Source organism: Martes martes, assembly GCF_963455335.1.
Source record: "Martes martes genome assembly, chromosome: 12".
Lineage (NCBI taxonomy): Eukaryota > Metazoa > Chordata > Mammalia > Carnivora > Mustelidae > Martes > Martes martes.
Genome location: NC_137900.1, coordinates 91,629,036 through 91,656,384, shown reverse-complemented (window position 1 = coordinate 91,656,384; position 27,349 = coordinate 91,629,036). Strand labels below are relative to the sequence as shown.

Below are 27,349 nucleotides of genomic sequence, written 5' to 3'. Positions count from 1 at the left end.
ATTGCTTTGTCACTTTGTGCCTTAATTCTGTGGTTTGCCTTGGCCACCCGGCGCCGCTTGTGGGTCAAAGCAGCTGTTATGTTATGTCAGTGATCAGGTACATGTTTTAACCAACGTAGACAAGGGCTTGTTGACCTGTGCACTGGGGGAGAACTCTGATGTCCACGTCTCCCCTAAGGAGTCCAGGCCCATGGCACAGTACCAACTTAGGAGAATTTTGTTCGGACTGAGACAGTGTCTGTGGGACCCATAGCGACCGGAGGCTCTCTGCCCGGTGTGTGTTAACGACCGATGGCTACAGCTGCACCCCTGGCTTGCCTTCTGGCTGTGTTTCCTTTGCCCTCCTTGCTCACCGGACAGAGGGGAGAGGAGGAAGATTTTTGGCAGTTGCTTTTAGCAGGACCCCCGAGGCGTGACGGAGGAAGCTAAGTTTAGTTCCATTTTTAATGTTAAGGTAGTTTGGTTGCGTCTTTCCTCTTAGGGTAGAGCATTTGCGCTTTTGTTTTTGCTTTTGCATTTCCTGTGTGTACCTCCCAAAGCAAAATGGACTGCTAAAAATGTCACTTGGTGTTTTATTTTTTGCCTAGAATAACATTCAAGGCTTGTGAACACTGTAAGTCACAAAATAGTTTTAGGAGAAAAGAAATGTTATTTGTGTTTGTATTTCCTTCTAGAAATTTTCCAGTTGATTTTGTATGCTTATTTAATTGGACATATATGGGGGCGCCTGGGTGGCTCAGTCGTTAAGCATCTTCCTTCAGCTCAGGTCATGATCCCCAGGGTCCTGGTTTTGGGCCCTGCACTGGCTCCCTGCTCGGCGGGAGGCCTGCTTCTCCCTCTCCCACTCCCCCTGCTTGTGTTCCCTCTCTTGCTCTGTCTCTCTTAAAATCTTAATGAAATCTTAAAAAAAAAATGTTTGGACATATATAATCTTTTTCTTTCATCAGTAGCAATATAATTATGTTTTATTTGCTGGTACCTTGCATCTCTCCTTGTATGTGGAACAGCTTATTTTTAAAAGTAGAGTAAGTTTTGAAGGAAGACAGTTAGGAAGGTAGCTGGAAAACAGGCCCTGTGCATGTCCATCATCTTCAGAGCTTTCCCATGTGCCTGCCACCAAGTGGGCTTGCGGTTGTGCCCCAGGAGTCCCCAGTGTCTGGCATGGTGTAGACACTTGGTCAATAGTCGTTGGAAAGTGAAGTCAGTAGCAGTACAGGCAGGGAAGGTTTAAAGAAGGATGGCTTTCTGAGACTAAGTAGGTAGGGAAATCAGCCAGGCCAGTGGGTCTCAGACTTAGTGTGTGTCAGAGTCACCTGGGGGGCTGGTGAAAGCGCGGATGGCCGGCCACACCCCCAGAGCTTCTGATCCAGCGGGTATGGCCTGGGGCGCAGGAGATCCCGTTTCTAACCATTCCGTAGGTGAGGTCGCTGTTGCCACTGCTGTTTCAGGACGGGACTTTTGAGAACCACTGATCTATGCTTATTGCCCTTCTTTTCCAGATAAGAAAAGAGGCCAAGAGGAAGTGTGCTTTGCCTGTTTGACCAAACCAGTTAGTGGCAGAACCTACATGAAAAGCCAGCCTCCCACTCCCTAACTTCCAGGAGAGAGGAATGTGTTCCGGTGTCCCTAAATGGGCAAACTGCTGTGGTAACCACATGCTCTGGTTTCTTTCTTGGGAATGAATCCCAGGTCGCTGCCCACTTTGGGCCAGGACAAGAGGTGTTGTTCCAGATGTCCGTTATTTAATCCTACAGACATGCTTTGTACCAGCTGCCCGTTTGTGACCAGACGACGTCCGCCACCCACCAAAGGAGGTGGTTTGTTTGGAAGCCGATTAAAGCCCTCTTATTGTGGCCAGTTGTGTTCCTGAAGTGTCTTGCCCATCTTGGAGATCTTAGCACAGCCCCCAGGCTTGGTTAGCTGTGGATGGGACACACTGCCCCGGGGCCAAGCCAGCCCCTACTCAGCTCATTCCCCCGCAGCATGATAGGCACTGAGGTTGGGGAGGGAGGTGCGCTCCCGACAGACCCCTGGGCTTCTCAGGCTCTCTTCGCCTGGGTGAGATGCTGAGAATCTCTGATGGGCAGGCAGCCTCAGAGCGCAAGCTGTTCGGTCTGGGCAGAGGGAGGTTTATTGTCGGCATTTCCTGCTCACACCTTTCTCTTTCGTTTCCCGTGCATCGTGTGTACTGTTGGCACCCAGGACCGCGCCTGCACATTCGGATCTCACCTTGAGGCAGCTTGCTGTTAAGACAAGGTTAGGGGAGTTCATTTGGTCTAAATGTCACCAGCACACTGGGGAAACGATCTTGTTGAAAGGAGGATGACTTCAGGGTGGCTGCCTTCTCACCCTGTGGGTAGCATGTTGAGATCTCCTTCTCAGAGCAGGAGAAGAACGTGTGCCGTGAACCCTGTGCTCTGTCCCCCTCTGTAGAGTGCACTGCCCATGAGCACCTCTGGGAGGCAGGCCGGCTCCTGGGTCCCGCAGGACTCACCCCCCCTGGTGCAGGCTGGCCTGCCGCCTCTCCCCACTCCCTTCCTCTGCCATACTGATCAGGTCTCCTGACTTACCTTGAGCCAGCTGGGCCAGGGCCTTCCAGACATGCTCATCCCTCTACCAGAAACACTTTCCCTCAGTCCACATCCCCCACACACCCCCTAAAGAAAATGAAAATCTGGGCAGTTGTTGTGACTCTTTCTGGCTTCAGTTTAAACCAGTTTCCTTGCAGGGTTCATGGTGGTTGCCTGGGTGAAAGATGGCTTTAGAGCACCCTCTCCTGCCTTCTTACCGCCCCCATCAGTGTTCCTGCACTTCCCACGTAAGCGGCTTGCACTAGAAGCCTGGCTCCGTCTCCCTCTGGGGGCACCGGGCTGAGATCCTTCAGCACTTGACCTCCAGTTGGGTGAGGGGCCTCGGCCTACTCTTGAAGCATTCAGCCCACTTGTAACGGTGTGTTTCATTCAGGTCTCTTCCCTGTTCCTCCTAAGCCTTGGTGTCATGTCTGCCTGACTCCCTGCTGTACCCTGGGCACTGAGCACGAGGGGCTTGAGAAATGCTTTGGGCCCTGTGACCTCGTACAGTCATCCTCCACGAGTTTCCCTTCTGTCCAAAGAGAGAGGGAATGGGACAGGATCTTCTTGGCGCACAACAACCAGCTCAGACCGGACTTGACTTATAGGAGCCTCTTCACTTGGGGCCATGTGGAGGCCATCCTTGCCCGGGCAGGTGGGACCAGTGCTGGGGACACTGACCTTCACCAGACTGGATGTCGTCAAAGGCCTTGCACTTCTCCGAGCTCGGCTACCCCTCAGCTGGCAGTTACCTCGCTGCCACGTGCCACTCATGGCCACAGCCCTGGAAGGAGAAAAAAATTTGTCCTAAATTAAGTGTGGGGCTCTAGATTTCTTTGTACCGTGGGGAGAGGCCCGAGTAGGGGCCCCTCATACTTTGGGGAGTTGGCGCTGGGTCAGCTATAGAGCACAGAGGTGTGAGCTCAGTCTTACCAGGCTGCCCTCTTTGGGTAAGAGATCAGAATTTAAACCCCAGCAGTGCTCTAGTACGTTGGACGGAAGAGGAGATTTGAGCATTTCAGAGCTGACCTCTCCATGGATGGGTTCGGGCTCACCGCCCCCAGGAGTGAGTGTTGAAGGCAGAGTGGCCAGCCTGCCGGGGGCAGCCCGGCTGTAACCGAGCTTCAGGACACGCCGTTCTGGGCTAATGTTTTTGTTTTGATGAAAAATTTAAAAACACCACTTAACCTCCATCACAAAGAATACGAAAATATTATTATAAAGAAACTAAATATATTTCAATCCCTGCTTTGTGGTGATACTCAATTTGTAAGGAGAGTTGGAACCAAAAACACTTTAAAAGGTGACCTTCAAACACATGCCGGACTTCTGCAGAGGGTAGACCCGTTTATATTTTCAGTCCACTGATTTTCATGCATTTTTCAAGTACAGCCACTAGCTTTCTGGCAGCTGCGTATTTTTATTATTAAGGCACCCTTAGTTCTGAGGACACTGGGGCTGGCAGAACAAAACCTTCTTTGGGGGATTTCGGTCAGGGTGGGTACACGACAGGCCCCAGGCATCCTGGAAGAAAATGAAGTGACACGGTTTTCTCCATGGTCAGTTGGTGGCTCTTAGACATTTTCAGCTGGACACCATGAGACTTTCCCCTGCCATTCCTCCTCCTTCCTAAGGAAGGGTTCCACCCCCCCCCCCCCCCCACAGCCCGTGTAACGGGAACCTGTGCTTGGGAATGCCGGGTCCTTGGCAGGTCCCTTGCCTTCCCAGTTGGCTTTGTTTTCCTGTCTAGAAAATTCAGGGCTTTCCATCTTAAATATAAAAATGTGGTTATCAGCTTAGAATGTGCTCTGAGGACTCTAAATACTTTTGTTTTCCATTAAGAAAACCATTAATTCGTGGGTTGGGGTCAGCATGGAATAAGGACCCAGCAGAGTTCAGGCCAGGTCACTAGGGCCAAAGCAGTGGTAGCTTTTCACCCAACCTTAATCTTGGACACTCTGACACCTCAGCCCCTCCGCTTTTCGCTTCTGTGTATTTTGTCCAGATTTGCTTTCTTCCTTTTTTTTTTTTTTTTTTTTTTTTTTTTAAGAGAGAGGGAGAGAGTGGTGTGAGCTGGGGCTTGGGGGGAGGAGAGGGAGAGAGAGAATCTTAACCAGGCTCCTGACCTCACGACCCTGAGATCATGACCGGAGCTGAAATCAAGAGTCGGATACTTAACCAACTGAGCCACCCAGGTGCCCCGGGTTTGCTTTCTTCTGATTGCAAATATGAATGTGTATAGTTGCCTTGTGTATGCTTTTGACAGACACCTTGCCATTGACCCACTCTCTACCCTTGTGAGAATCATTGCCTTAGAGCAATGACTTGAGGACAGAAACCATTTTTTTCCAGCACAAAGTAGATGCTAAGCAAATATTGCAGCCAGGTATAAACATGCATGGCATAAAGCAGAAGGGAAAGCAATGAGTGATCACTTTGGTCCCACTTCTGGGTGAAATTTGTTGTCCGAAGCACTCACGCACACCGTAGGTCTTTAGAAATACTGACTGGCTTACTTGCACTCTGAGCCTTGTACTGAAGAGACGTGTTTTGGCCAAATATCTTCACTTGGGGTGGCTGGTTAGTTGGAATTTGGTGACTGGGATTTGGTGACTAGTGGTCATCCCTTCCCCCCAACCCCCATGGCTTTGCTCAGGCAGTCCTGTTCCAGGCACACTGTTTCCAGTCTGTCTCCCCATCAGAAGGGGCTTGTCCGGAGGAACGTTTTGATGTGAGATTTGAACTTCCCTGTTGGAGTCCAAGGACCCACCTGCCTGTCGCTTTGTGTGCGCGCCAGGCTCTGCTGAGCTGGCGGCTTGCCCATCTTCCACTCAAGATTTGGAATTTCTTCACAGTTTCTCTTTCCCCCAGACCTTTGTTCCCCTGGAGGACTAGTTAAAACCCGGGTCCTGGGTCCCTCCCCTGGAGATCTTGATTCATTAGGTCTGGGTTGGGGGTTGGGGTGGGTTGGGGTGGAACTGGTATCCTGACCAGCACCCGGTCATGCCAGTGCTGCTGGTGGTGACCCAGACCCTTGCCTCCCCTTCCTTCCCCTTCACCCTCAGTTGGGGAAAGGATTAAGACACTGTTTGGTCGGAGAATTAATTCATAGGACTACAAAGTGAAATCGAATTTAAGTCGAAATCGAATTTCTAGATTTTTGATACATTTGTGTATGTGATTATAGTATTTCTTACTGTGGTTGGTGGTCAAGAGAGGCCAGAAAGCCACCGATTGCCTCCACCTTGGAAACGGCCCACCTGCTGGCGCTATGCCCATGGGTGGTCCTTGGTTCCAGACCCAGAGCAGGACGCTCAGCCAGGGTCCTTGTGACTCTGGGAAAGGACTGGATTTGTGGTCTCGATCGCCCCTACAGGCCCCCTCACCTGCAGCAGCTCCTCATTGTCCTAGTGAGGAGGACGTTTGGTAACCTCATGTCCTAGTGAGAAAATCCTCTGTGCCACACTCCCCAAGGAGAAGGGTCTTCGGCATTTTGAGTTAGTGGTAATGGAAATAAATTTCATGAAGGTGATATTTAGCCTTAGTCCCTTCTGATCGATTCTGTTCTGTTTCATGTTTTAATCCACGGAATTGGTTTGGGGACCTGATAATATGTCGTGACATGGAGTCAGTGTGAGCAGGAAGAATAGACCGGGCGTCGCCCACTAACCCTTTCTGCTGGGGCTCACTCTGTTCCGTCTGTCAGAGATGCTGAGATGCCTGTCTTAACCCAAGGCAACCCCATCTCTTCACACGTTTCGTGGTCCTATCCTGTAATGTCTGCTCGGCTGACAGCCTTGGGGCTTTCTTCGTGAACTTTCCCGTATCTTTCCGGAAGGAAACCCTTTATTTCTTCAGCATTTGGCTTGCTCCGTGTTGGAGTGCTGGGTGTATGGCTTTACTTCTCGGTTAGCTTATAAACCGCGCGAAGGCAGGCCCTGCTTTCCTGTTCAGCCACGGACCGGGCCAGATCTTCTGTGGCACCAAATGCCCGGCATGTGGCTGGCGGAAGGAGCTCAGCCAAGTTGTGCTCCATTGTGTCAGGGGCCGCAGGGCCCAGATTCGGTTTCTGAGCTTGTTTCACTGAGGAAGTGTATTCTGATTCCAAGGAACGGAGTTGGAGAAAATGAGTCTCTGCTTCCTTCGTTCTCCTGTGTGTGTGGCCTGTGCTTGCTCTTGCTCCTTGGCGTGCTGAGACAGGCCGCCTCCTGTGGAAAGATTCGGTCCTCTGCAAAGAACTTCAGTTCTAGTGGATGCAGAGGTTACAGCTGCCCAGAGAGAACAAGGGAAAACTAGGTTCCCTCTTGGAAAATGTACATAGTGTCCTGCTATGAGGATTCCAGAATGAAGCATCTGGGTTTTTCCTAAAGGTACTCTTTGAGGTGGGTGGGTTTCTGGAGGGTTCTAACAAGAGAGAGAGAGACTTTAGAGAGGGTTAAAGGAATGTTACTTGGCTGAGTGTAAGACCCAAGAAGGGAGATGGCCAGTCCCCGAAGAACTGTCTTTTAGAAACACACATTGTGACGCCAGTTTGTTATTAGTCATAGACTGAAAGGTATAAATTCATGAGAACTGGGAGGCCTTTTTGACTTTGGAAAGCCCCTTACTAATGCTTCCTAGTGAAACGGCAACTCCAGCTATCACTCAACTACATTTTCTTCCGAAACCCGTTGTTTTTGGAGTTGTTTAAAAAGAGCATCTGGGTTCCATCTATAATCCCACCTCCCGAGGTGAGAGGCTGGGGCTGTCACTTTGGCCTCCCCCTGTGGGCTAAGAGACTGCCTGAGATTTCACCGGCAGAAGTATTTTTAGCCCAGGAGCTAGCACGGCAAGGAAGTCTTTGATGTGCTGCTGCCGTGAGTGAGCCATCTTGGTCTTGGACTTTTCCAGAAGGGTGTGATTCACTTTTATAAGCAGTACTGGCCTGAAAGTCTTGTCTTCTACTCTTGTGGTGACTTGCTTACCCATGCATCAAAGTTGTGAACACATCTAATAAGCAGCGTATTGGCTGGGCCTTCATTTTGAAAGGAGGAAGAGGGATCCTACCCTGAGATGCGAGGTCTGAGTGGGAGGCTGGGGTGGGGGCAGGGCCGCGGTGCACACAGCCAGGCCCAGAGCTGGTTTCTTATAAGTGAGCCCTGACCCGGAGACAACAGGCTGTTCGTTCAGGGGACAAAGCGTGCGTGAGTCGGCCTTCCCCCGAGCCCATATTCTGCTTTGTTTGACCCATCTTTAGGGTACTTCTCCCTCCCACCTGAGAAGACTGTGGCTGGCATGTAAGCTACACTAGGGTCAGACCCAGAGTGTCTCACCTCTCAGCCTCAGTTTCCCTACCGCAGAGGGTCACCGTGAGAATTGAATGAGGAAGGCCTATGAGGTGACTGGGGTGCTAGACACGGTCCCAGCTGTCGCTGTGTGGTCAGTTGGCACCTAATGCCTTCTGCACGCGGAGCTGGTACATTTGACTGGAGGTGAATTGGTTTGGATGTCAGGCTCTAAGCCGGTGAAATTCTGGCTTTGACCAAACCAGCGTGTCTTCTGACTTTAGTCCCAGAATGTCAAGGGCCCTCACAGCCTCTGGTGGGTGGTGAGACCTCCTGTGTCTGCAGTTTCGCAGAGAACAGCTGGGTGTCCCCGGTCCTGGAGTGGGCTTTTTCCCTGGCCCTCTGCGTGTGTTTACTTATGACTCTGAAGTTGTCTCATGAGGAGGAGAAATGTCTGGGAGAGGTTGGTTGATACTTTTTCAGCCATTACTGAGGAAGAAGCCCGGGACTGGCCTGATTCAGGATGACTGGGTCCCAGAATGGGGGCACATCCAATCCCAGGGCCTCTGCCGCCTCCTCGGTAGGCAGACTCAGGATCATTTCCAGTGCTCACGCTGCAAAGCCGAGAGCCCCACCACTCACTTGGTACCTGCCCAGGGGTGCCACCTTGGCCGTGACTGTGAAGGGATGGGATTGATCAGCACTTGCTTCTGAAAGTGTAGAGCAGAGTGTGTGTCTGGACCACCATACATAATAAATATTTCTGCCAGAACAGGCCTCCTGGCCCCAAACATCTTTGTGAGACAGGAATCCTGGCCCCAAACATCTTTGTGAGACAGGAACAAGAGGTCACAGTCCAGGAAGAAACTCTCATTGAAGAACAGCTGAGAAGACCCTTTCCTTGTTTCGTTCCGGAGAAAAATCCACTGCCCCTGGTTGGGTGAGTCTAAAGGCTACCCCTCCCTCACCCCCAGCCCTTTCTGCCCTCCACCCATGTGCCTGGGAAGCCAGAAGTTTGCCTTTGGAGAAGTGGACATTTTCAGATCCCCCTGCGGTTCGCAGAGACTCCTGTGGCCATTTCCAAGCCGGCACCTGTTTGCTGACTCTGATGCTTTTTGTGAGTCCCTGTGTGAAAGGAAGCCTAGAGCTGTTCGTGTAAGCCGAGCCCAGCCCTTCCTCCTGCCTGCCGAGAGGAGCAGGCTGGGCTGTTTTTCAAGGCCGCTGGGCCTCAGAGCACTTCCACGGGCCCGAGGCACCTTCCTCCTGCCGAATGGGGCCGCAAGCAGCTGAAAAGCCCCTGCGTTTGCTGGTCAAGTCTCCTCATCTGTGTCCTGAGGGGGGACTTTTCCCAGCTCTCCCCCAGGGATCAGGAGGTGCTCCCTGGAGGGAGGAGCTGTGTCTCGCTCTTTCTTGACCCTGGCTCTCTGCAAACATTTGGCGTGTAGAGATAGAGGGAATGAATGAGAGAGGGAGTGAATGGGGATGCCCATGGGCCTGCTGTGGGTTATCGGGGGCACCGTTTCCCCAGGTGATAAGGAAGGGGAGGGACTCGCCAGGAGACCCTTGTCCTTTCACTTTCTGCCTTCTCTGCCCGGTAAGCGCCTCTTACAGTATCCCAGGGGCTGCTGGGGCCTGTGGCTCTCCTCCCCTCCCCCTGCTGCCTGGGAAAGAAAGAAATAACGTACTTGCTGACAAATGACAACTTTTTTCCTCTGGAGGTCCAGAAGGTAGCCTGACAAATAATGGGTTCTCGGGATCCCTGAGCAGGGCCAAGTGCCCCCGAGGCCGGCAGAGCCCCCAGGCACCTCAGCCTGCACTGTTGCGGGGCACCCGCCCGAGCCCCGTCACCGTGGCCCAGCCCCAAATACACAGGCCTTCCTGCCCCAACTTGGGCTGCTTTGCTGGTGACACGATGTGAAAAAATAAGCCGTGAGGCCCTGGAGGAGCATTGTTTGAATTCTGAACTGGCACCGGTCCCAACGTGCAAGTTCCTCTGAGAGACAGAGGCGGCTCCAGACAGCTCCACCTCAGGGACAGAGGTCAGGGCGGACTCCGATTCCTCCTGTGGCCATGAGCCTGGACCAGCCTCTGTTTTGGCCGTGTCTGCTTTCTGCCGGTGCGGGGGTGTGTTCGCTCAGAATCCACAGTTACTCCCCGCACCCCCCCCCCCCCCGTCTCAGTCCCCGCCCCCCACTGTCCTCTCTCTCTTGCTCTCTGTGACTCTCATCTCTAGAAATAAAACTCTGGAGAAAGGGACAAATTCGCATCTAGGGATGTCTGTAAACTCTGTGGCTTTAAGAATCTCTAGGCCACTATATCTGTCAAATAAATAAATAAAATCTTAAAAAAAGAAAGAAAGGAAGAAAGAAAGAAAGAAAGAAAGGATCTATCTCTAGGCCATTTCCAAACGGTGATGAGAAAAAAATACTTCCTTGGGAGGAGGCCTCAGAGGCCTCCCCGGGCGGGCTGACCTTGAATGCTCACCGCAGGAGCCAGCAGGAGCCCGTGCTCGGGTTGCCTGTCTGTGCTCTTTGCAAACATTTGGCGTGTAGAGATAGAGGGAATGAATGAGGGAGCTAGCATGTGGGGTTGGGGGATGGTGCTGGGGTCCTGTGACTTGGTTTCCTCATGTGTCTAAGGGCAGTGAAAGCCCTTTCCTTGCAGTGTTAGTGTGAGGGTAGGGGTAACCTCGGGCTCCCCGCACAGTGCTCGACCTGTAGCAGGTGTTTGAAGCGAGAGCTGCTGATAGAGCCATCTGATGAGGCTCCAGGAGAGAAGCAGTTCTCAAGCTGGAGGCTCTGCTTTCATCTCCTCTTAGAATATCTGTCCAATATTTGATGAATGTTTGCTAAAAGGAGTAAGTCTTGGGGAAAACTCTATGTGTGGATTTGTTCAGAGCCCTCTCCGACAGTGTGCGCGAGGGGCCGTGCGCCTCTGAAGGGCTTTGCTTTTTTCTCTGAGGGAGAAGAGATGCCGCAGGAGGGTTTTGAGCAGTGAGGTGATGGGACAGGACTTAACCTTTTACAAGGATCACTCTGGTTACTGGGTGGAAAAGACTAGAAAGGCAAGGAGCAGGGGACTCTTGGACAGGCGTGGTGGTGTTTTAGGCACAGAGTGGCTGTGGTTTGGGTCAGGGCGTCAGTGGTGCCGCTCGCTATTGTGGTAAGATTCTGGATAGACCGTTAAGGTGGGATGGTTGCTCGGAGTTTGCTGAAGGATTGATTGGAAGGTGGGTGTGAGCAAAAGAACAGAGTAGAAATTTTGACCTGAGCCACTGGAAGGGTAAAGTTTTCCCGTTTCACCAGGATGTAGTGGCAGCAGGTTTGGGAGGGAGTCTCAGGCAGAGTTTTGTGCGTGTGCTGCCTGATCTTGACATCCAGGACAATGACCAGGAGCTCATGTGTAGGAAGAGACCACTCCTCACCTCCGCGGTGCAGACCTCTTTTCTGTCTGCACCCGTCTCTGGGGTTCCCATCTGGTTTCTCGGCGTCCTGTGTCGTCTCTGTGCCACCAGTGTGCTCACGTGGATCCCTCCAGCCTCCGTCCGCCTCCTTGACTCAGACTCCTCCATCCAGCTGGTGAAACCAGGTTCCCTGGGATCTCTGCAGAGGAGGGTTCCTCTGTCCCGATCCAGGGCCTGGCCCAGATGAGATGCTCAGGTATTTGTCAAGCGTGAATATTGCTTATTTCTTAGACCAACCTCATGAATAGGTACCGTTATTATTATACAAAATACATTGATTCACTCTTGGTTAAAAACGAATTATAGGACACAGATGTATTTACATTTAGTTCTTTGAATTTTCCATACAACAAGGGAAAGGAAATTAGAAAACACTTATTTACTGGTGATTTAAGATCATAAAAATATTTGTATAGGTTCTTTTATTCTTTTTACAAAGATGAAACGGAAACTTCCTAAAGTATCCATAGATTGTTCCTGAGCTACGCGGTGCCGAGTTACTTGGGAAGACATTCATTCTGGGTTAAACACGTTTGTTTGTTCCAGCGACTAGGATTTCCTTGAATTGTTAAATGATCTGTCAATCTGACCCATGTAAAAATCAAATGGACCCTTTTAAAACAACTTTAGACCCTTGTGTCTACTTTATTCCAGGTTTTTATTGATGTGTACCAGGAGTCAGGAAGGTACATCTGGCTTTAAGCATGCAGCTTCAAGACTTTTCACAAGTCGAACACAAGAATGCAAGCAGCTCCAGTCAAGAAATAGACTGGGGCGCCTGGGGCGCTCAGTTGGTTAAGCATTCAACTTTCGGTTTCAGCTCAGGTCACGCTCTCAGGGTTGTTAGATCGAGCCCTGCATCAGGTTCCAAGCTCAGTGTGGAGTCTCCTTGAGATTCTCTCTCTCCCTCTGCCCTTCCATGTGTACACGCGCGTGCAGTCTCTCTCTAAAATAAATAAATAAATCTTTAAAAAAACAAAAAAAGAAATAGGCCATAGCTCCCTCCTGTCCCCTGCAGCTTACTCCCCCCACCCCAAGCATAACTGCTATCTTCACTCCTAAAATCATAGATTAATTTTGCTTGTTTTTGTATTTGTATAAATGGAATCATACAAAAGTGTGCTTTTTTGTGCGTGCCTTCTTTCTATGTTTGTAGGAAGCACCCGTGTTTCTGTGTGTAGGTGTAGGTTACACGTTCTTACTGCTGCCTAGTGTTCCACACGTGCGGGGGTCTGTGTCAGTGGGCATTTGGGTCTTGCTGCTTTGCATATTCCGGTACTTGTCTTCTTGTGGGAGTGGGATGGTGGGGCCCCCGGGGAAACGGGTGTCAGCTGCCGTCTGGGTTCTCCGTCTCCGCGGCGGCGGTGGACACCACCCTTTGCTTGCCAACCTCCGTAGTGCTTAGCGTTCTCCGTTTCCTATTTTCTACTTTTATCTATTTATCTATTCTGTTTTATCTTTTTATGCATTCGAGTGTGTGTGTAATGGTATCGCTTTGTGGTTTTAATTGTTTCTTGGTGCCTGTTGGAGTTGAGCACTTTGTCATCTGTCTGTTGGCCATTTGGATGTCATCTTCTGTGACGTGTCCGTTCCATGCTGAATCTATTTTTAATCCTGACCAGGTACGTAAGAGAACCAGAATGGTGGCTCTGTCAGATCTGAGCCCACATCCAAGGTGGAGCTTGGTCTCTTCCGTCGGTAGCAGGCCCGGCCTCCTCTCGCACCCCGGCCCTTCTGCTTCTGCCCCGAGCCTCTCTCTTTGGCTCAGTCCCTGCTGGTCTGCTTCCAGCTCAGGCATCTGGATAGTATCTTACCTTTGACCTAACAATTCCATTTCTAGGGGCCCGTCTCATTATTGCAGGTGCCTAGAAAAGGAAACATGAGCGTGTTCATCAATTTAGCATTGTTTGAAGAGCAAAAGCTAAAAAACCATCAGCCAGGAGTCTGGTTAAATAGGTTTCAGCAGAACATTCTTCAACCATTACCTGTGCTCATGGGAAAAAATGCCCACAACATATTGTTAAGTTGAAAAATATATTTCAGCTCTGCCATGTGGAGAGTTATGAGGGATTTTTCACTTTCTGTGTTATGTATTTTTGCAGGGCTTGGATTTTTATAACAAGTTTGTTTTACTTTTGTTGCTGAGGGCAAAAGGATCTACGTACTACTTCCAGCATCGGCCACAGCAGCTCAGAGTTACCCGTAGATTGCCTGAACGCATGGGTGATGTGAGCGACTTTCATGGCAGAAAAGGGGGCTTTGGTGTTGCAAGACTCCAAATAGTATCTTCCCTCTGTTTGAACATGAATAGTTCTATAGTAAGTAAGACAGAGGATCTTTTAATATGGAAATTGTTGGAAAAAATGAAACATCAGGTTGCTTTCTGTTCTACTAGGCTGTGTCTGCATTTAGCTCAGGGTTGGCAGGGGTCTGGTCATGAGATCAGATAACGGTAATGGCCTCCGTTTACTGAGCATTTGCTATCGATCATGTCCATGGCTATGTGCTTGACACAGAGGATCCTGTTCAGCCCTGACGTTATGCTTTTCTGTAGGTGAGGAACCTGCGCCTCAGAGAGGTATAAGTTTGCCCATGTCTGCGCCTGAGCTTGGGTTAGAAGAGAGACTGCCAGACCCCAGAGCCCATGTGCTGCCTGCCGTGCCCATTCAGCCCAAACTCTTGGCTTTAGCTTTTCTTTAGTCTGTAACATTTTAAATAAGTAACAATCTGAAATGGTAGCTTTAAAAAAGTTCTTCTGGGGCGCCTGGGTGGCTCAGTGAGTTAAAGCCTCTGCCTTCGGCTCAGGTCATGATCCCGGGGTCCTGGGATCAAGCCCTGCATCAGGCTCTCTACTCGGCAGGGAGCCTGCTTCCCTTCCTCTGTCTCTGCCTGCCTCTCTGCCTAGTTGTGATCTCTGTCTGTCAAATAAATAAATAAAATCTTTAAAAATAAATAAATAAATAAGAAAGTTCTTCCTGGGGCGCCCAGCTGGCTCAGTCCGTAGAGCATGTGATTCTTGATCTTGGGGTTGTGAGCTCGAGCCCCATGTTGGGTGTAGAGATTCCTTTTTTAAAAAAAGTCTTTGGGGCGCCTGGGTGGCTCAGTGGGTTAAAGCCTCTGCCTTCGGCTCAGGTCATGATCCCAGGGTGCTGGGATCGAACCCCGCATCGGGCTCTCTGCTCAGCGGGGAGCCTGCTTCCTCCTCTCTCTCTGCCTACTTGCGATCTTTGTCTGTCAAATAAATAAATAAAATCTTAAAAAAAAAAACAGTCTTTAGGGGCACCTGGGTGGCTCAGTGGGTTAAGCCTCTGCCTTCTGCTTAGGTCTGCCTGCTGAGGTCATGGTCTCAGGGTCCTGGGATTGAGTCCCACATCGGGCTCTCTGCTCAGCAGGGATCCTGCTTCCTCCTCTCTCTCTGCCTGCCTCTCTGCCTACTTGTGATCTCTGTCTGTCAAATAAATAAATAAAATCTTAAATAAAAATAAAAGTCTTTAAAAAGTTCTTTCTAATGTCCTCAAGCCACTTCTCCACTATAGTTGTCCTTTTTACATGTTTGGAAAACGGGGGAGTGTGGCATGGGTAGGTAGCTTAAGAGGGAACTCGTGTAAGCGGACACATGGAGGTCCTTCCCGGTTGTGCCACGGTTCTGAACCCAGTACACTGTAGGGAGCAAGAAATTGACAGCCACGCTGTTTCTCAAGATCTGCTGCAGTAATTTTGGAACTGCCTCAAAGTGTTACCCACCATGACCCTGACGTTGTGTTCCCTTGTGTGGCTGATATTTAGAGACTGCCCTTATCCAGAGTGAAATTAAGCCGTGACAGAAACTGCTGCTAAGTTGGGATCCCAGCTGCTGCCACAAGTGACATTGGAAAGGCCAGTTGGTACGTACATGTGTCGGCACCTCGCAGAGGCCGTTGTTAGCCTTGACTGAGGAGCAAATCGAAAACCTATGAATGAGATATTGGCCCCTGGCAGACCGCTCAGGAAAAAATTGGTACGACTTTTGGGGCTTGGGGGTTTTGTTGAGATTTGCTTCTGTAAGCAGGCTACGTGCCTCTCTTCCAGCCTGTCCTTCCTCCGACGCTCGTCTGACAGCTGGGTCAGCGTCCTGCCATGGTTGCCCAAGAAGGTGCCTGCTCTTAGTAACACCGTGGCCGTTTATACAGAAATCATGAGGCTGCGTAAGCCACCCTTCCTCTGGAAGAAATGACTGGCAGATTAGTCACTGGGAGTTCCTGACCTTCCGTGCTGTAAATGCCGCAATGAGCAGTGGTCTGAGGCTCTGTTCCCTTAAGTTCTCTCGGTGACCTTTGAAGCTGCTCTCACAGATTTGATAAATTACCATAAAATAGCAGCTTATGGCATTTCCTTCTTCAGTGGAGGAGGGTTTTTGTTTCCTTTGGTGAAGTATGGCCATAAAGAAAGTGGACCAGTCTGGCAGTCCCACGTGTTGGTGGGGATATGGAGCAGCTGGGACCTTGCTAGTGGAATTGCAAAGTGGCGAAGCCATTTGGAAAATCATTTGGCGAAATCCACAAGATTAAAAACAGTATATACTCTGTAGTTAAGCAGTGTGTTCACAGAGAGCGCTTGCATGTGTTCCAGGAGACAGGTATGAGGATGTTCATAGCAGTGTTGTTTCTAGAAGCTGGAAACAGCCCAGTGTCCATGGAAAGTGAAAGCGTGTACATACACTCCAGTGTGCTTAAATGTCAGACCTACCTCTGAGTGAAAAAGCAAGAACATGAGAATATGTACAGTGTATTTCCATTTATGTAAAATTCACAAAGCTGTAAATTAAAATATACTTATAAACTGTCAAAAAAGTAAGGGCTGATAAACACAAAAATCAGAATCATGGGGAGGAGGGGGTGCCTGGGGGCTCAGTTAGTTGAGCGGCCAGCTCCTGGTTTCCGCTCTGGTCATGATCTTAGGGTCATGGGATTGAGTCCCACACTGGGTTCCGTGCTTACAGCGGAGTCTGCTTGGGACTCTCTCTCTCTCTCTCTCTCACAAGTAAGTTAATCTTTAAAAAAAAAATCAGTCACGGTTACCCGTTTTGGGGACAAAAGGTGTGATCACGAAGGGGCATGTGGTAGCATCAGTGGACTTGAAAACTTTCTGCTTCTAGAGCTGTGTTGTCTGATATGGCAGCCACCATTTCAAGTACTCAGTAGACACAAGGGCCATCACGTGGGACAGTGCAGATACAGAACATTTCCATCATTGCTGAAAGTTGTTTGATAGGCCAGGTCGGTGGATGTATGCGTTTAATTCTAAGTTGTGTGTGTGTGTGTGTGTGTGTGTGTGTGTGTGTGTGTGTGTGTGTGGAATTTTTCAAAATGTTGTTTTAATTTCAGTATGAGAAGATCTCTAAAAACACACGTGTACAAAATCGGAAGTATAACTAAGTAAGAAGTCAGGGACTAATAAGAGAGTGGTTGATGAAGCTATGTGAGACTCCCGTAGTGTGGGAGCTTGGCATTGGCCTCTTGGCCAGGTGATTGATACACTTGAGGGACTCAAGAAGAGGGGCAGGAAGTGGGTGTGTGCACATGTGCCTCTCTGGTGCTGTTGGCAAGATTACCCTAACAGAGACGCCATCTGTTGCTTCCTCCTGCCCCGCCAGCTCTGGTCATTATAGTACTCTATTCAGCTCGCAAATGCACAGTTTGAGTGACCTTGCAGGTCACCTGAAATCTATGTTGTCGACCCATTGTTTCAAGGAAAAGATGACAAGCAGCCTCCGAGTCAGAATCTATCCTAGTTAGTGCTGTCTTCTGTTTCCAGAGTTGAGGAGGTCCGTCACCATCACGAAGAACCAGCTTTCTCCGCTTGATTTAACACCTTGTGTATTAAAGGTAGGTCTTTCTAGGCTATTAAATACTCCCAGGAGAGACATTTATTGGTGGATGCAGTTCTTTCTTTAAATGCTGATAGGGATTCCCAGCTGTGCCTCAAGACGGACTAGAATTTCAGGCTGAGGTCGAGAAAGTGCTGTAATACACTTCTTGCCTCCAGCTTTCTCTCAAGAGGAGGTGCCCTTGGTTGGCTTTTGGGTCATGATCAGGGCTGGCTCCGTGAGTGCAGGAACCTGAGAGGTTTTTAGGGGGGCCCACCGTGCGTTGCTTGCCTACCCCACTTCTGCCCTGTTGTGATGTCAGGTGGTGAATCTGGCCCGTCCATACAGCAGCTCAGGGTCGCAGACGGGCAAAGCGGAAGTTGGCTCGGCCAGCCCAGGTCTCTGGAGGTCTTTGACCAGTGGAGAAACCATGCATCCTGCCTAGACTTCCCCATTTGTGTCTGCTCTTCTGGGTCTGCTTTCAGTCTTAGTTGCGTGGGTGGAAGTCCCACAGATTAGGACATTACTCTACCATCCCCCCTGGCTCGGGAACCTGCCTGGTTAGCGCTGTGACTGTAGGGACACTGAGGCAGGCAGTAGAGATGTGCAGCCACAGAGGGAAACAGATTGAGACTTCTGGCCCATGGTAGAAGAAGAGGAGGATGGCATTTCTAAGGCCCTCGATTACTTAGGGTCGTTAAGTTAGAAAAGTTCAGTGCTGCAGAATAACCTGATTCATATGGGAGATGAGAATTCATCTTGAGTTTGGTCAACCTCGCTGCCCTTCCAACTAGTCCAGTCTGGTCAGCTCCCAGCATGGAGGCACCATGTGTCCGGCACCTGGATAAGACCCTCCCTACGTTATCCGCAGGCAGTGCCTCGCTTATTCTACATCATGTTGGCCATCTCAAGGACAGCATCATCAGCCCTGTTTTCCGGAAAAAGGAACCTAAGACTTGGAAGGTGACTTTGAAGTATCTTAACCCAGATAGTCTGACTACAGAGCTTACCCTTTTAACCCCTGCGTGTATGATTGGACCGGTGACATCATTCTGAAGTATAAAGAAAGAAGTATAGACTGTATGGGGGACCTACCCTGCTTGGGTGGGGAAGAAGAGGCAAGGTAGAGGAGGACGGAGGAGCCACACCATGCCAGTCCCCTGCTGTGAATCCCAGGGATGACCGTGGCATGTAAGGGCAGGTGCCGAGAGCCCCTCCTTCCACTGTACTGAGCTGTTCTGTGTGAGGGGAGAGGTGCACCAGCTTCCTGTGGGTCTCTCTACACCTTTGGGGTCCAAGAAGGCCTTCCTGCCAGCAGACAGCTGCAGAACCGTGTTTGGCTTGACCGCATGTGCACGAAGGTCAGGCTCAGGCTTTTCTCTTTGGTCCACAGTGCAGTGGGCTTCTAGATAGTTTGCAAAGAGCAGATAGTTTACCTGATCCTGCCTGCCACCTGGAAGGTCTTTGTCTCTCTGAAGCCACCGGCAGTAATAGACACGGTGACAGGCCTGTAGCACAAGGTCCTATGTCACTTATTTGGAAGGGTGTTTTAATAGTAAACCGTTGGAAAAATGGAAAAGGGGGATGCCTTGGGACACCTGGGTGGCTCAGTCAGTTAAGCATCTGCCTTTGGCTCAGGTCATGATCCCAGGATCCTGGGATCAAGTCCCACATGGGGTTCTCTGCTCGGTGGGGAGTCTGCTTCTCCCTCTCCGTCTGCTTGTGTGCTTGCTCGGTCTCTCTCTCTCTCTGATGAATAAATAAAATCTTTAAAATAAAAAAGGGGGGTGCCTTGTAGTTTTAAAACTACAAAGCATTTATTTTTCTGTTGCATGGGATCATGTTCTGTCCCCTAATTTTCAACCACTTTCAAATATTTTCTGTGAATTTCAGGTAGTATCAAAAGAAGCAGTCCGCTTTGTGGGGTATTTCCTGATTGGTTGGTTGAACGTTTACTGTTGAGCGAATGTTTACTGAGCATCTTCTATGGGCCTGGTCCCATGTTAGCGCTGGGGATGCAGGTATGCATAGGACAGGTGTGGTCCTTAGGTGAGTTTGCATTCTTGTGAGGAGACAGGCACATAAGTAAATCACTTAATAGGATGGTTTCAGACACTGGACAGCACTGAGGTAAATGGTGAGATGAAGGAAGTCCTCAGTGGGTTTTTGCTTTTTATAAAAACAGCTTCATTGAGATATAATTCACATATACAGTTGGCTCAAAGTGTAAAATTCCGTGTGTGTGTGTGTATGTGTGTGTATGTAGTAATTAACTGGGGTTTGGTACAACCGTCACCAGATTCTAATTTTAGAACATTTATGTCTGCACCAAAAGAAACCTCATACTCGGTAGCAACCCCTCTTCTTCCCTCTCCCATTCCCTCATTCTTAGCCACTAATCTACTTTCTGTCCCTATAAATTTGCCTGTTCTGGACATTTCAAATCAATGGAAGACACCGTAAGTGGTCTTTTGTGACTGGCTTCTCTCACTTCGCATAACTTTATCAAATTTGTCCATGTTGTAGCAGGTCTCAGGATTTCATTTGTTTTTATTGTCAGGCAATACTCCGTTGTATGGGTATGCCACATTTCATGTATTTGTTCACGGACATTTGAGTTATTTCCATCTGTCGACTCTTATGAGTAATGCTCCTGTGACCTTTTGTGTACAAATCACGTGGATGTGTATTTTCATTTCTCTTGGGTATATGCCTAGGAATAGAATTGCTGGGTCGTCCGGTAACTGTGTTTTTTTTTTTTTTTTTTTTAAGATTTTATTTATTTATTTGACAGAGATCACAAGTAGGCAGAGAAGGCAGGCAGAGAGAGGGGGAAGCAGGCTCCTTGCTGAGCAGAGTGCCCGATGTGGGGCTCGATCCCAGGACCCTGGGATCATGACCTGAGCCAAAGGCAGAGTCTTAACCCACTGAGCCATCCAGGCGCCCCCGGTAACTGTGTTTGATCTTATGAGGAACTGCTAGATATTTTCCGCAGCTGCTGCCCCATTTTACATTTCCAGCAGGAGTGTAGGAGGGTTCCAGCTCCCCAACCATCACACGCTTGGTTACTACGTGTCTTTTACTATAGGCAGTGGGTTTGAAGGAGTAACTTGTGTCGGTTTTGGCATTTCCCTGATGACTAATGATGTTGAGCCTCTTTTCATATGGTTATTGCTCATTTGTGTATCTTATTTGGAAAAATACTTTTTGAAGTCCCTGGGTCGTTTTTAATTGGATTATTTGTCTTTTGTTGTTGAATTATAAGAGTTGTTTGTTTTCTGTATGCAGGTTCTTATCAGGTGTAGGACTTGCAAATATCTTCTCCAATTCTCTAGTTTGTCTGTTCATTTTCTTGTGGTATCATTTGCAGCACAAATGTTTTAATTGATAGATAATATCATGTTAGTTTCAGGTGTACAACATAATGATTTGATATTTGTAGGTGCAAAACAGCGACCACGGTAAGTCTAAAGTTTTACCTTTCAGTGAAGTCCAATTCATTTGATTTTTCTTTTCTCACTTGTGCTTTTAGCGTTCTAAGAAACCATCACCAAATCAAAGGTGGCAAAAAGTTTATCCCTAGGTTTTATTCTAAAAGTTAATAGTTTTAACACTTATGTTCAGGTCTTTGATCCATTTTGAGTTAATTTTTGTATATGGTGTGAGGTAAGAGCCCAGATTCATTCTCGTTCTTTTGTATGTGAAATGTCCAGTTGTGCCCGCATCACTTGTTGAAAAGAACATTCATTCCTCCATTGGATAGCCTGCATCCTTGTTAAGAATTGATTGGCCATAGACACATGGCCAATTTATTCTGGGCTCTCAGTTCTTTTCCATTATTCTATATGCCTATCCTTATGTGAGTACCATGCTATCTTGATTACTATAACTTCTTAATAGTAAGTTTTAAAGTCAGGAAGATGAGTCTTCTAATTTTATTCTTTTTTCCACATTGTTTTGGCTATTCTGTGTCTCTTATATTTCCATGCTTATTTTAGGATTAGATCATCAGTTTCTGCAAAAAGCCATCTGGGATTCTCCTCGGGATTATATTGGATCTGTAGATCAGTTTGGGGAATATTGACATTTTAATATTAGTCTTAATTTGTGAACACAGTATGCTTTTGCATTTATATAGATTGTCTTACTTTCTTTCCACCATGTTTTGTAGTTTTTAGTGTGCATCTCGCACTTCTTGTGTTAAATTTATGCCTAAGTATTTTGTTCTTTTTTTTTTTTTTAGATTTTTATTTATTTATTTATTTGACAGACAGAGATCACAAGTAGGCAGAGGGGCAGGCAGAGAGAGAGAGAGAAGAGGAAGCAGGCTCCCTGCAGAGCAAAGAGCCCCACGTGGGGCTCGATCCTAGGACCCTGGGATCATGACCTGAGCTGAAGGCAGAGGCTTTAACCCACTGAGCCACCCAGGCGCCCCTGAGTATTTTATTCTTTTTGATGATATTGTCAGTAGGAGCTCTTTGTTTGTTTCTGTTTTGTTTTTGTCGAAGTGTAGTTGATACACAGCGTTACACTGGCTGCAGGTGTAGGACACAGTAAGCCAGCATCTCCACGTGTTAGGTTATGCTGACCACAAGTGTAGCTACTGTCTGTCACCAGTCAGCGCTAGTACAGTATCATTGATATGTTCCCTATGCTGTACTTTTAACGCCAATGATTTATTCATTCCATAACTGGAAACCTGTGTTTCCCCCTCCCTTTCCCCCATTTTGCCCATCTGCCCAACCCCTTCCCTCTGCCAACCATCATCATTTCCCTGTAGTATAAATGGAAGCTTTTTTTTTTTAAGATCTTATTTTATTTTGAAAGACCCTTGAGAGAGTGTTTAAAGATTTTATTTATTTGACAGAGAGAGAGAGAGTACACAAGAAAGCGAGGGTAGCAGCAGAGGGAGAGGGGGAAGCAGGCTCCCCATGGAGCAAGGAGCCCAGTGCAGGCTCGATCCCAGGACTCTGGGATCATGACCTGAGCCGAAGGCAGACTCTTAATTGACTGAGCCACCCAGGCGCCCCAAGATCTTATTTATTTATTTTAGAGAGAGAGGGAGAAAGAGAATCCCGTGTAGACTCCACACTGTGTGGGGAGCCTTACATGGGGCTCTGTCTCACAACCCTGAAGATCATGATCTGAGCCAAAATCAAGAGTTGGGTAGGTAACCAGCTGAGCCACTCAGGTGCCCCTAAATGGAAGCTTGGTAAAATTTCATTTTGGAACATTCATTTCTACTGTATAGAAATCCAACAGACTTTTGTACATTGATCTGTATGTATCCTGCAGTTTATTAGTGCTAATAGCTCTTTAGTGAATTGCTTGGGATTTTCCATACACAGGGTCATCTACAAATAGTTTTTTTTTTTTTTAAAGATTTTATTTATTTATTTGACACAGAGAGAGAGATCACAAGTAGGCAGAGAGGCAGGCAGAGAGAGGTGGGGGAAGCAGGCTCCCTGCTGAGCAGAGATCCCGATGCGGGGCTCGATCCCAGGACCCTGGAATCATGACCCGAGCCGAAGGCAGAGGCTTAACCCTCTGAGCCACCCAGGTGCCCCTACAAATAGTTTTATGTCCTCCTTCCCAAGCTAGACAACTTTTATTAGGTACTGGAGTACGACATTGAGTAAGAATGGTGAGAATGGACACCCTGGGCTTGTTCCTGACCTTGGAGAGAAACCATCCAGTCTCACACTATATTACAGGGGGTTTGAACACCTCAGTGCTATTTCAGTCTCTAGTGCCAACTCTGAGGCCTTGCCTAGGACGCTTGCTGCTGTTCCCTAAACCAACAGAAACGAGGAGGTTGACTCAAAAGGGCCTTTCATTCCAGTGCATACATCCTGCACTTCCATGATTCTGCTTTGGGATTCTTGCTTCTTAGCCAGTTCCCTTAGACCCAGCTCATCCGACAGAGTAAAGAGGACGCTGGAAATATTGGCAGGTTCTTTTTCCGTAGCCATTTTGACTGCCTTTGACTTCCACAATTCTGAACAACCTAATTTAGATGGAAATTGCAGAAATTAAAACACGTAAGCAGAAGTGTTTCAGTAGATCCGTCTTTCCTTTCCTTTGTAACTAAACAGCCAGGGAAGCTTTGTTTAGGGACGTTGCTCGTTTCCACAGAAGGTCCACGGAGCACAGCTCCTTCCTACCCTGCTTCTAACCATCAGTCCCCTCCTTGTTTTCAGACTCTCAGCGTTCTCATCTCTCCTCCTTCACCATGAAGCTGAAGGACAAATTCCACTCGCCCAAAATCAAGAGAACGCCATCAAAGAAGGGAAAACCAGCCGAGGTGTCTGTGAAAAATCCGGAGAAGCCTGTGAGCAAAGTAAGCCGACTCTCTCTAGGTGTTCCTCCCGGCCTTCGCCTCCTTTGAACAGTATGAGTTTGTGCTGTTTTTAAGTTCATTCCCTGGGGATTCAGCTTTCCGTGCCGAACACCTGCTCCATACCTACTCCATAGCGTTCGTGCTGCCAGGCAGGGACCATCAGCGTCCTTGCGCAGTATGAGCCTTTAGGATGGTGAGTGTTTGTCCTGTTAATCAGAGTCGAGTTCAGTCGGCTAGAACAGTTCTCCTCTTCCAGATGTGTCATCCTCTGGGCGTGTAAAACAGCTTGGCACACCGTGTTTACACCCCATGGTGCCGCCTCCCTGCCCCAGATGGCCCCATATTGCCCTAGCGCACACACACTTAGAGGGAGGTGTGTGATGTCCAGAACATCCTTCATTTGGCTTCAGGGCCCATGCTCTGAGACATGCCAAATCCTTAAAGCCCGGCCAAGGATGTCCTCAAGCACAAGCAACCTGAGCAGGGCTGGCCGGGCTGGCCATGTCGGAACAGCGGTAGATGTTCACCTCCCCCCCTTCAGCCTCAAACGGCCATTTCAAGCTCTGTAGGAATCCAGGTTTCCTCTCTTCCAGGAGGCAACAGACAGATTTCTACCAGAGGGCTACCCTCTCCCCTTGGATCTGGAGCAGCAGGCAGTAGAATTTATGTCCACCAGTGCTGTGGCTTCCAGGTCTCAGAGGCAGAAGGTCAGTGTGACGCTAAGAACAATTGGGTTTGCCTTGCCTTCTACTGCAGAATCCTGGGCCGTGGTTTTGGGGCTGGAAAGAAAAAGCTACTGCAATATCCTTGTGTTCAGTTGGGTGGCAGCTGTGGGCTTCACTGTTCAGGAAATAGTCCAAGGGGCCTTGGGTAAAATGAAGTTTATCCAAGCCCCTGTGGTCTTTGGAGAGAGCTCAGCATTCCATGACAAAAGCTTGGGGGTCCTTTCTGGGGTTGTTTGGGTATGCTGCTTGGGTCCGGCGGGTTCTGGGGGAGGTGGGTGAGTCTCAGCTCTCCAGACCCGCTCTTCTTTCCTTGAGCTGCTCAGGGGATGGGACCCTTTAGGGAGGAGCGTCTGCTGGGAAAGGCGCTGTGTTACACATCTGCGAGACTGTGTGCAGTGAGAATGCACAGAACCAAGTACTGAGAACCGGGGACACCTTTGGTGCTGCTAACATTTGTCCAGACTTGCCTTAGCCCCCCTGCTCGGTGCTTTGCGCTTACTCTCTCACTGAACACTCACAGCGACCCTGGGAGGTGGAAACTTACCATGCAGAAGCTGAAACCGAGGCTGTAGAGGTAGGAAGCCTTAGCCACTGTCGCGCAGGAAGAGGTAGTGGAGCTGAGGTGAGCTCGGGCCGCCTGACACCAGCATTGGTGCCGGCGGGGCACGGTGCTTCCTCTTTATGAAAGCCAGAATTGATGTTGGAATGTCCTACAAATCCAGATGGCGACTCTCACACACGAAACAGAAAAGCAGAATTAACCGTAGTAATGTAAAATAAAAGGAAGCCCATAGACAAATGCATCCAAACACTCCGGTGCATGTCACACCTGCACTTGGACAACCGCCGGCAGACACTGCCCCATTACATAGACACGTAGGCCTTGACTCGTGGAGTGTACCTGTATTTTTGTTTTTGTTTTGGCCAGAATATCGTAAAATTCTAGTTAAAAGTGGAGAACATTAAAGTCTGAAGTCCAAAAGTCTCTTGTTGAATAACCCTTTTCCCAAAGGAGGCTGAAGGTCAGGTGTCTGTTAACAGATCAATGACAGCCCGGACTGCAGCGGAGTAGGAAAGTAGAAGACTTGGGTGCAGCACAGTCATTTTCTGGTTCAGTCTGTTCAGCAACCTCTTGGAGCTGAGTTTGGTCAAAAAACAAATCAAAAACAACAACCCCAAGCAGTGTCCACGGCTGGGTAGCGTAGCGCAGGCAGCCCGGGGTAGAGCGGCCGTGTCCAGCTGGTCCCCTCTGATAAGAGACTGTCTCTCCACTCCGTTCTTGGAGCGGTTCACTCTTTCTTCATCTCTCCGAGAGATGGCACGGGGACACATTCAGTGTGAAAGTATCCTGCACTCGGGGTGAGTTCCTGCAAATCCCAGGGGACATTGGCAGTGTCTGGAGACATTTTTGGTTGTCAGCACTAGGCTGGTAAAGCAGGTGCTGCTGGGTCTGGTGGGTAGAAGCCGGGGATGCTGGTGAACGTCCCACACAGTCCAGCCCCCCTGCAGCAGCGGGTTACCCACTACAAGATGTCCGTAGTGCTGCAGCTGAGAGCCCGTCCTGTGGCAGGGGCTGTAGGTACGCTCTCCACCCGGGGACGAGAGTTCCTCCAGTTGTTGGTTGTCATCCTTTAAGAAGGGTTGAATTACCCTGCTCTGCCCCAAGTCAGCTGCCCAAGACCGTGTGAGTACACACCTGATTAGTAGAAGCCCACAGGCAGAAGTGGAAGTGTTGGTGAATCTGCCAACATGTGTGAACTTAGAAGATGCTGTTGGAGAAATCTGAAAATACATTTGTCATTGGCTCTCATCATTATTAATTACTTACTAGCTCTTTTACCTTTTGGAGAATATTTCCATATATGTTCTCATTTTAATCCCGGTTTATATGCATGGCATTCTGTGTTTGTTGATTTTATTTTATTTTTACTTATTTTTAACTAGATTCCAGACCCAACGTGGGGCTTGAACTCATGACCCTGAGATCATGAGTCGCATGCCCTACTGCCCGGGCCAGCTAGGCGCCCCAGCATTCCCTGTTTAAATACCGGGGAACTACAGCTCAGTAGGTCACAGATTCAGATTCATCTGCAGCTTCCCGGGGGTCTCTCTTTGCCCAGGCCCTGTCCTGGGTGATTCTACACGCTGTCCTGTTTACTCCTCACCGTAACTGTGTGCAAAAGCTTCTTTATTGCTCATATACAGAATTTGGGCTCTGGCCCAAGTTTCCTCCATCAAAATCTGGTTTTATTTTATGAACTACTTCCATGTGCTTTCTCACTCACTGCCCCACATCAGGCTCTGTAGGTCACCCAGGTTAGGGATTAGCCTCCCTGTTTTGCAGATGAGCCTGAAGCCAGTGGTCCCCAAGCCCAACAGTGGCTTCGGGTCGAGGCCCTCCCCCAGCACCACGACCCTCAGGCAGTTGCCGGGTTTGTGCATGGACTGTGGCGTCATCCCCCATAGCAGGAGGGGACGCCCCGATACAGCCAGGTGACGTCAGCGGAGCCAAGGCTTTGGGTTCCCAGCTCTAGCACGAGCTCCGTCTGGGTGTCTCCCTGTAAACTCTTCTCACCGCTGGCTGCATTTGCAAGACGCAGAGCTGTTCAGAGGCGGAGGGGCTGTGAACAGACAGTGCTCCGAGGCTGATGATTCTGGGAGTGCAGTTGGCTGGAAGGCCAGCGGATGGGACCTGACGCTGCTAAGTTGTGGGCTCCTTTAGCAGGGAGTGCAGCGCAGGCTGGCGCTTCAGTGGCTCATTTGATCTCTGCAAAGCACCGGAAGATTCTTGGTGCTCAGAAGTGCCTTCCTGCCCCTTTGGGTGCCCCCCACCTCCAGGTCAGCCCCTTTCTCCCTGGCAAACCTGATGACACATTTTCTCATGGTGCTTCCTGCCTCCTCCCCGTCTTTCACCATCCCTGGCTCCAGACACGTCCTGGTGTGCTGAGATGGGCAGGGCTGTGGTCAGGGCCCTCTAGCCAGACTGGCCAGCCGGGGTTTCAGTCACACTGATGTCTGGGTGTGATTCCTTCATAGTCACGTCCTTCCTGGCCCTGGCGGGCAGTGGCAGAGCAGAAAGCTCCTGTCTCCGTGAGGTCCATGAGGTGGGAAACAAGAGCCTGACCTCTTGGAAACATACAGT

General features: G+C 49.2%; 1 protein-coding gene across 1 annotated transcript in view; it reads left to right on the top strand.

Annotated features, from left to right (window-relative positions):
- RAPGEF1 (Rap guanine nucleotide exchange factor 1) overlaps positions 1-27,349 on the top strand; it is a 136,249-nt gene that overhangs the window by 45,614 nt on the left and 63,286 nt on the right. Inside the window, exons 2-3 of the mRNA XM_080820249.1 lie at positions 23,343-23,482; positions 24,076-24,189. Coding sequence (XP_080676375.1) covers positions 23,343-23,482; positions 24,076-24,189 — 254 coding nt within the window. The remainder of the gene's footprint in view (positions 1-23,342; positions 23,483-24,075; positions 24,190-27,349) is intronic.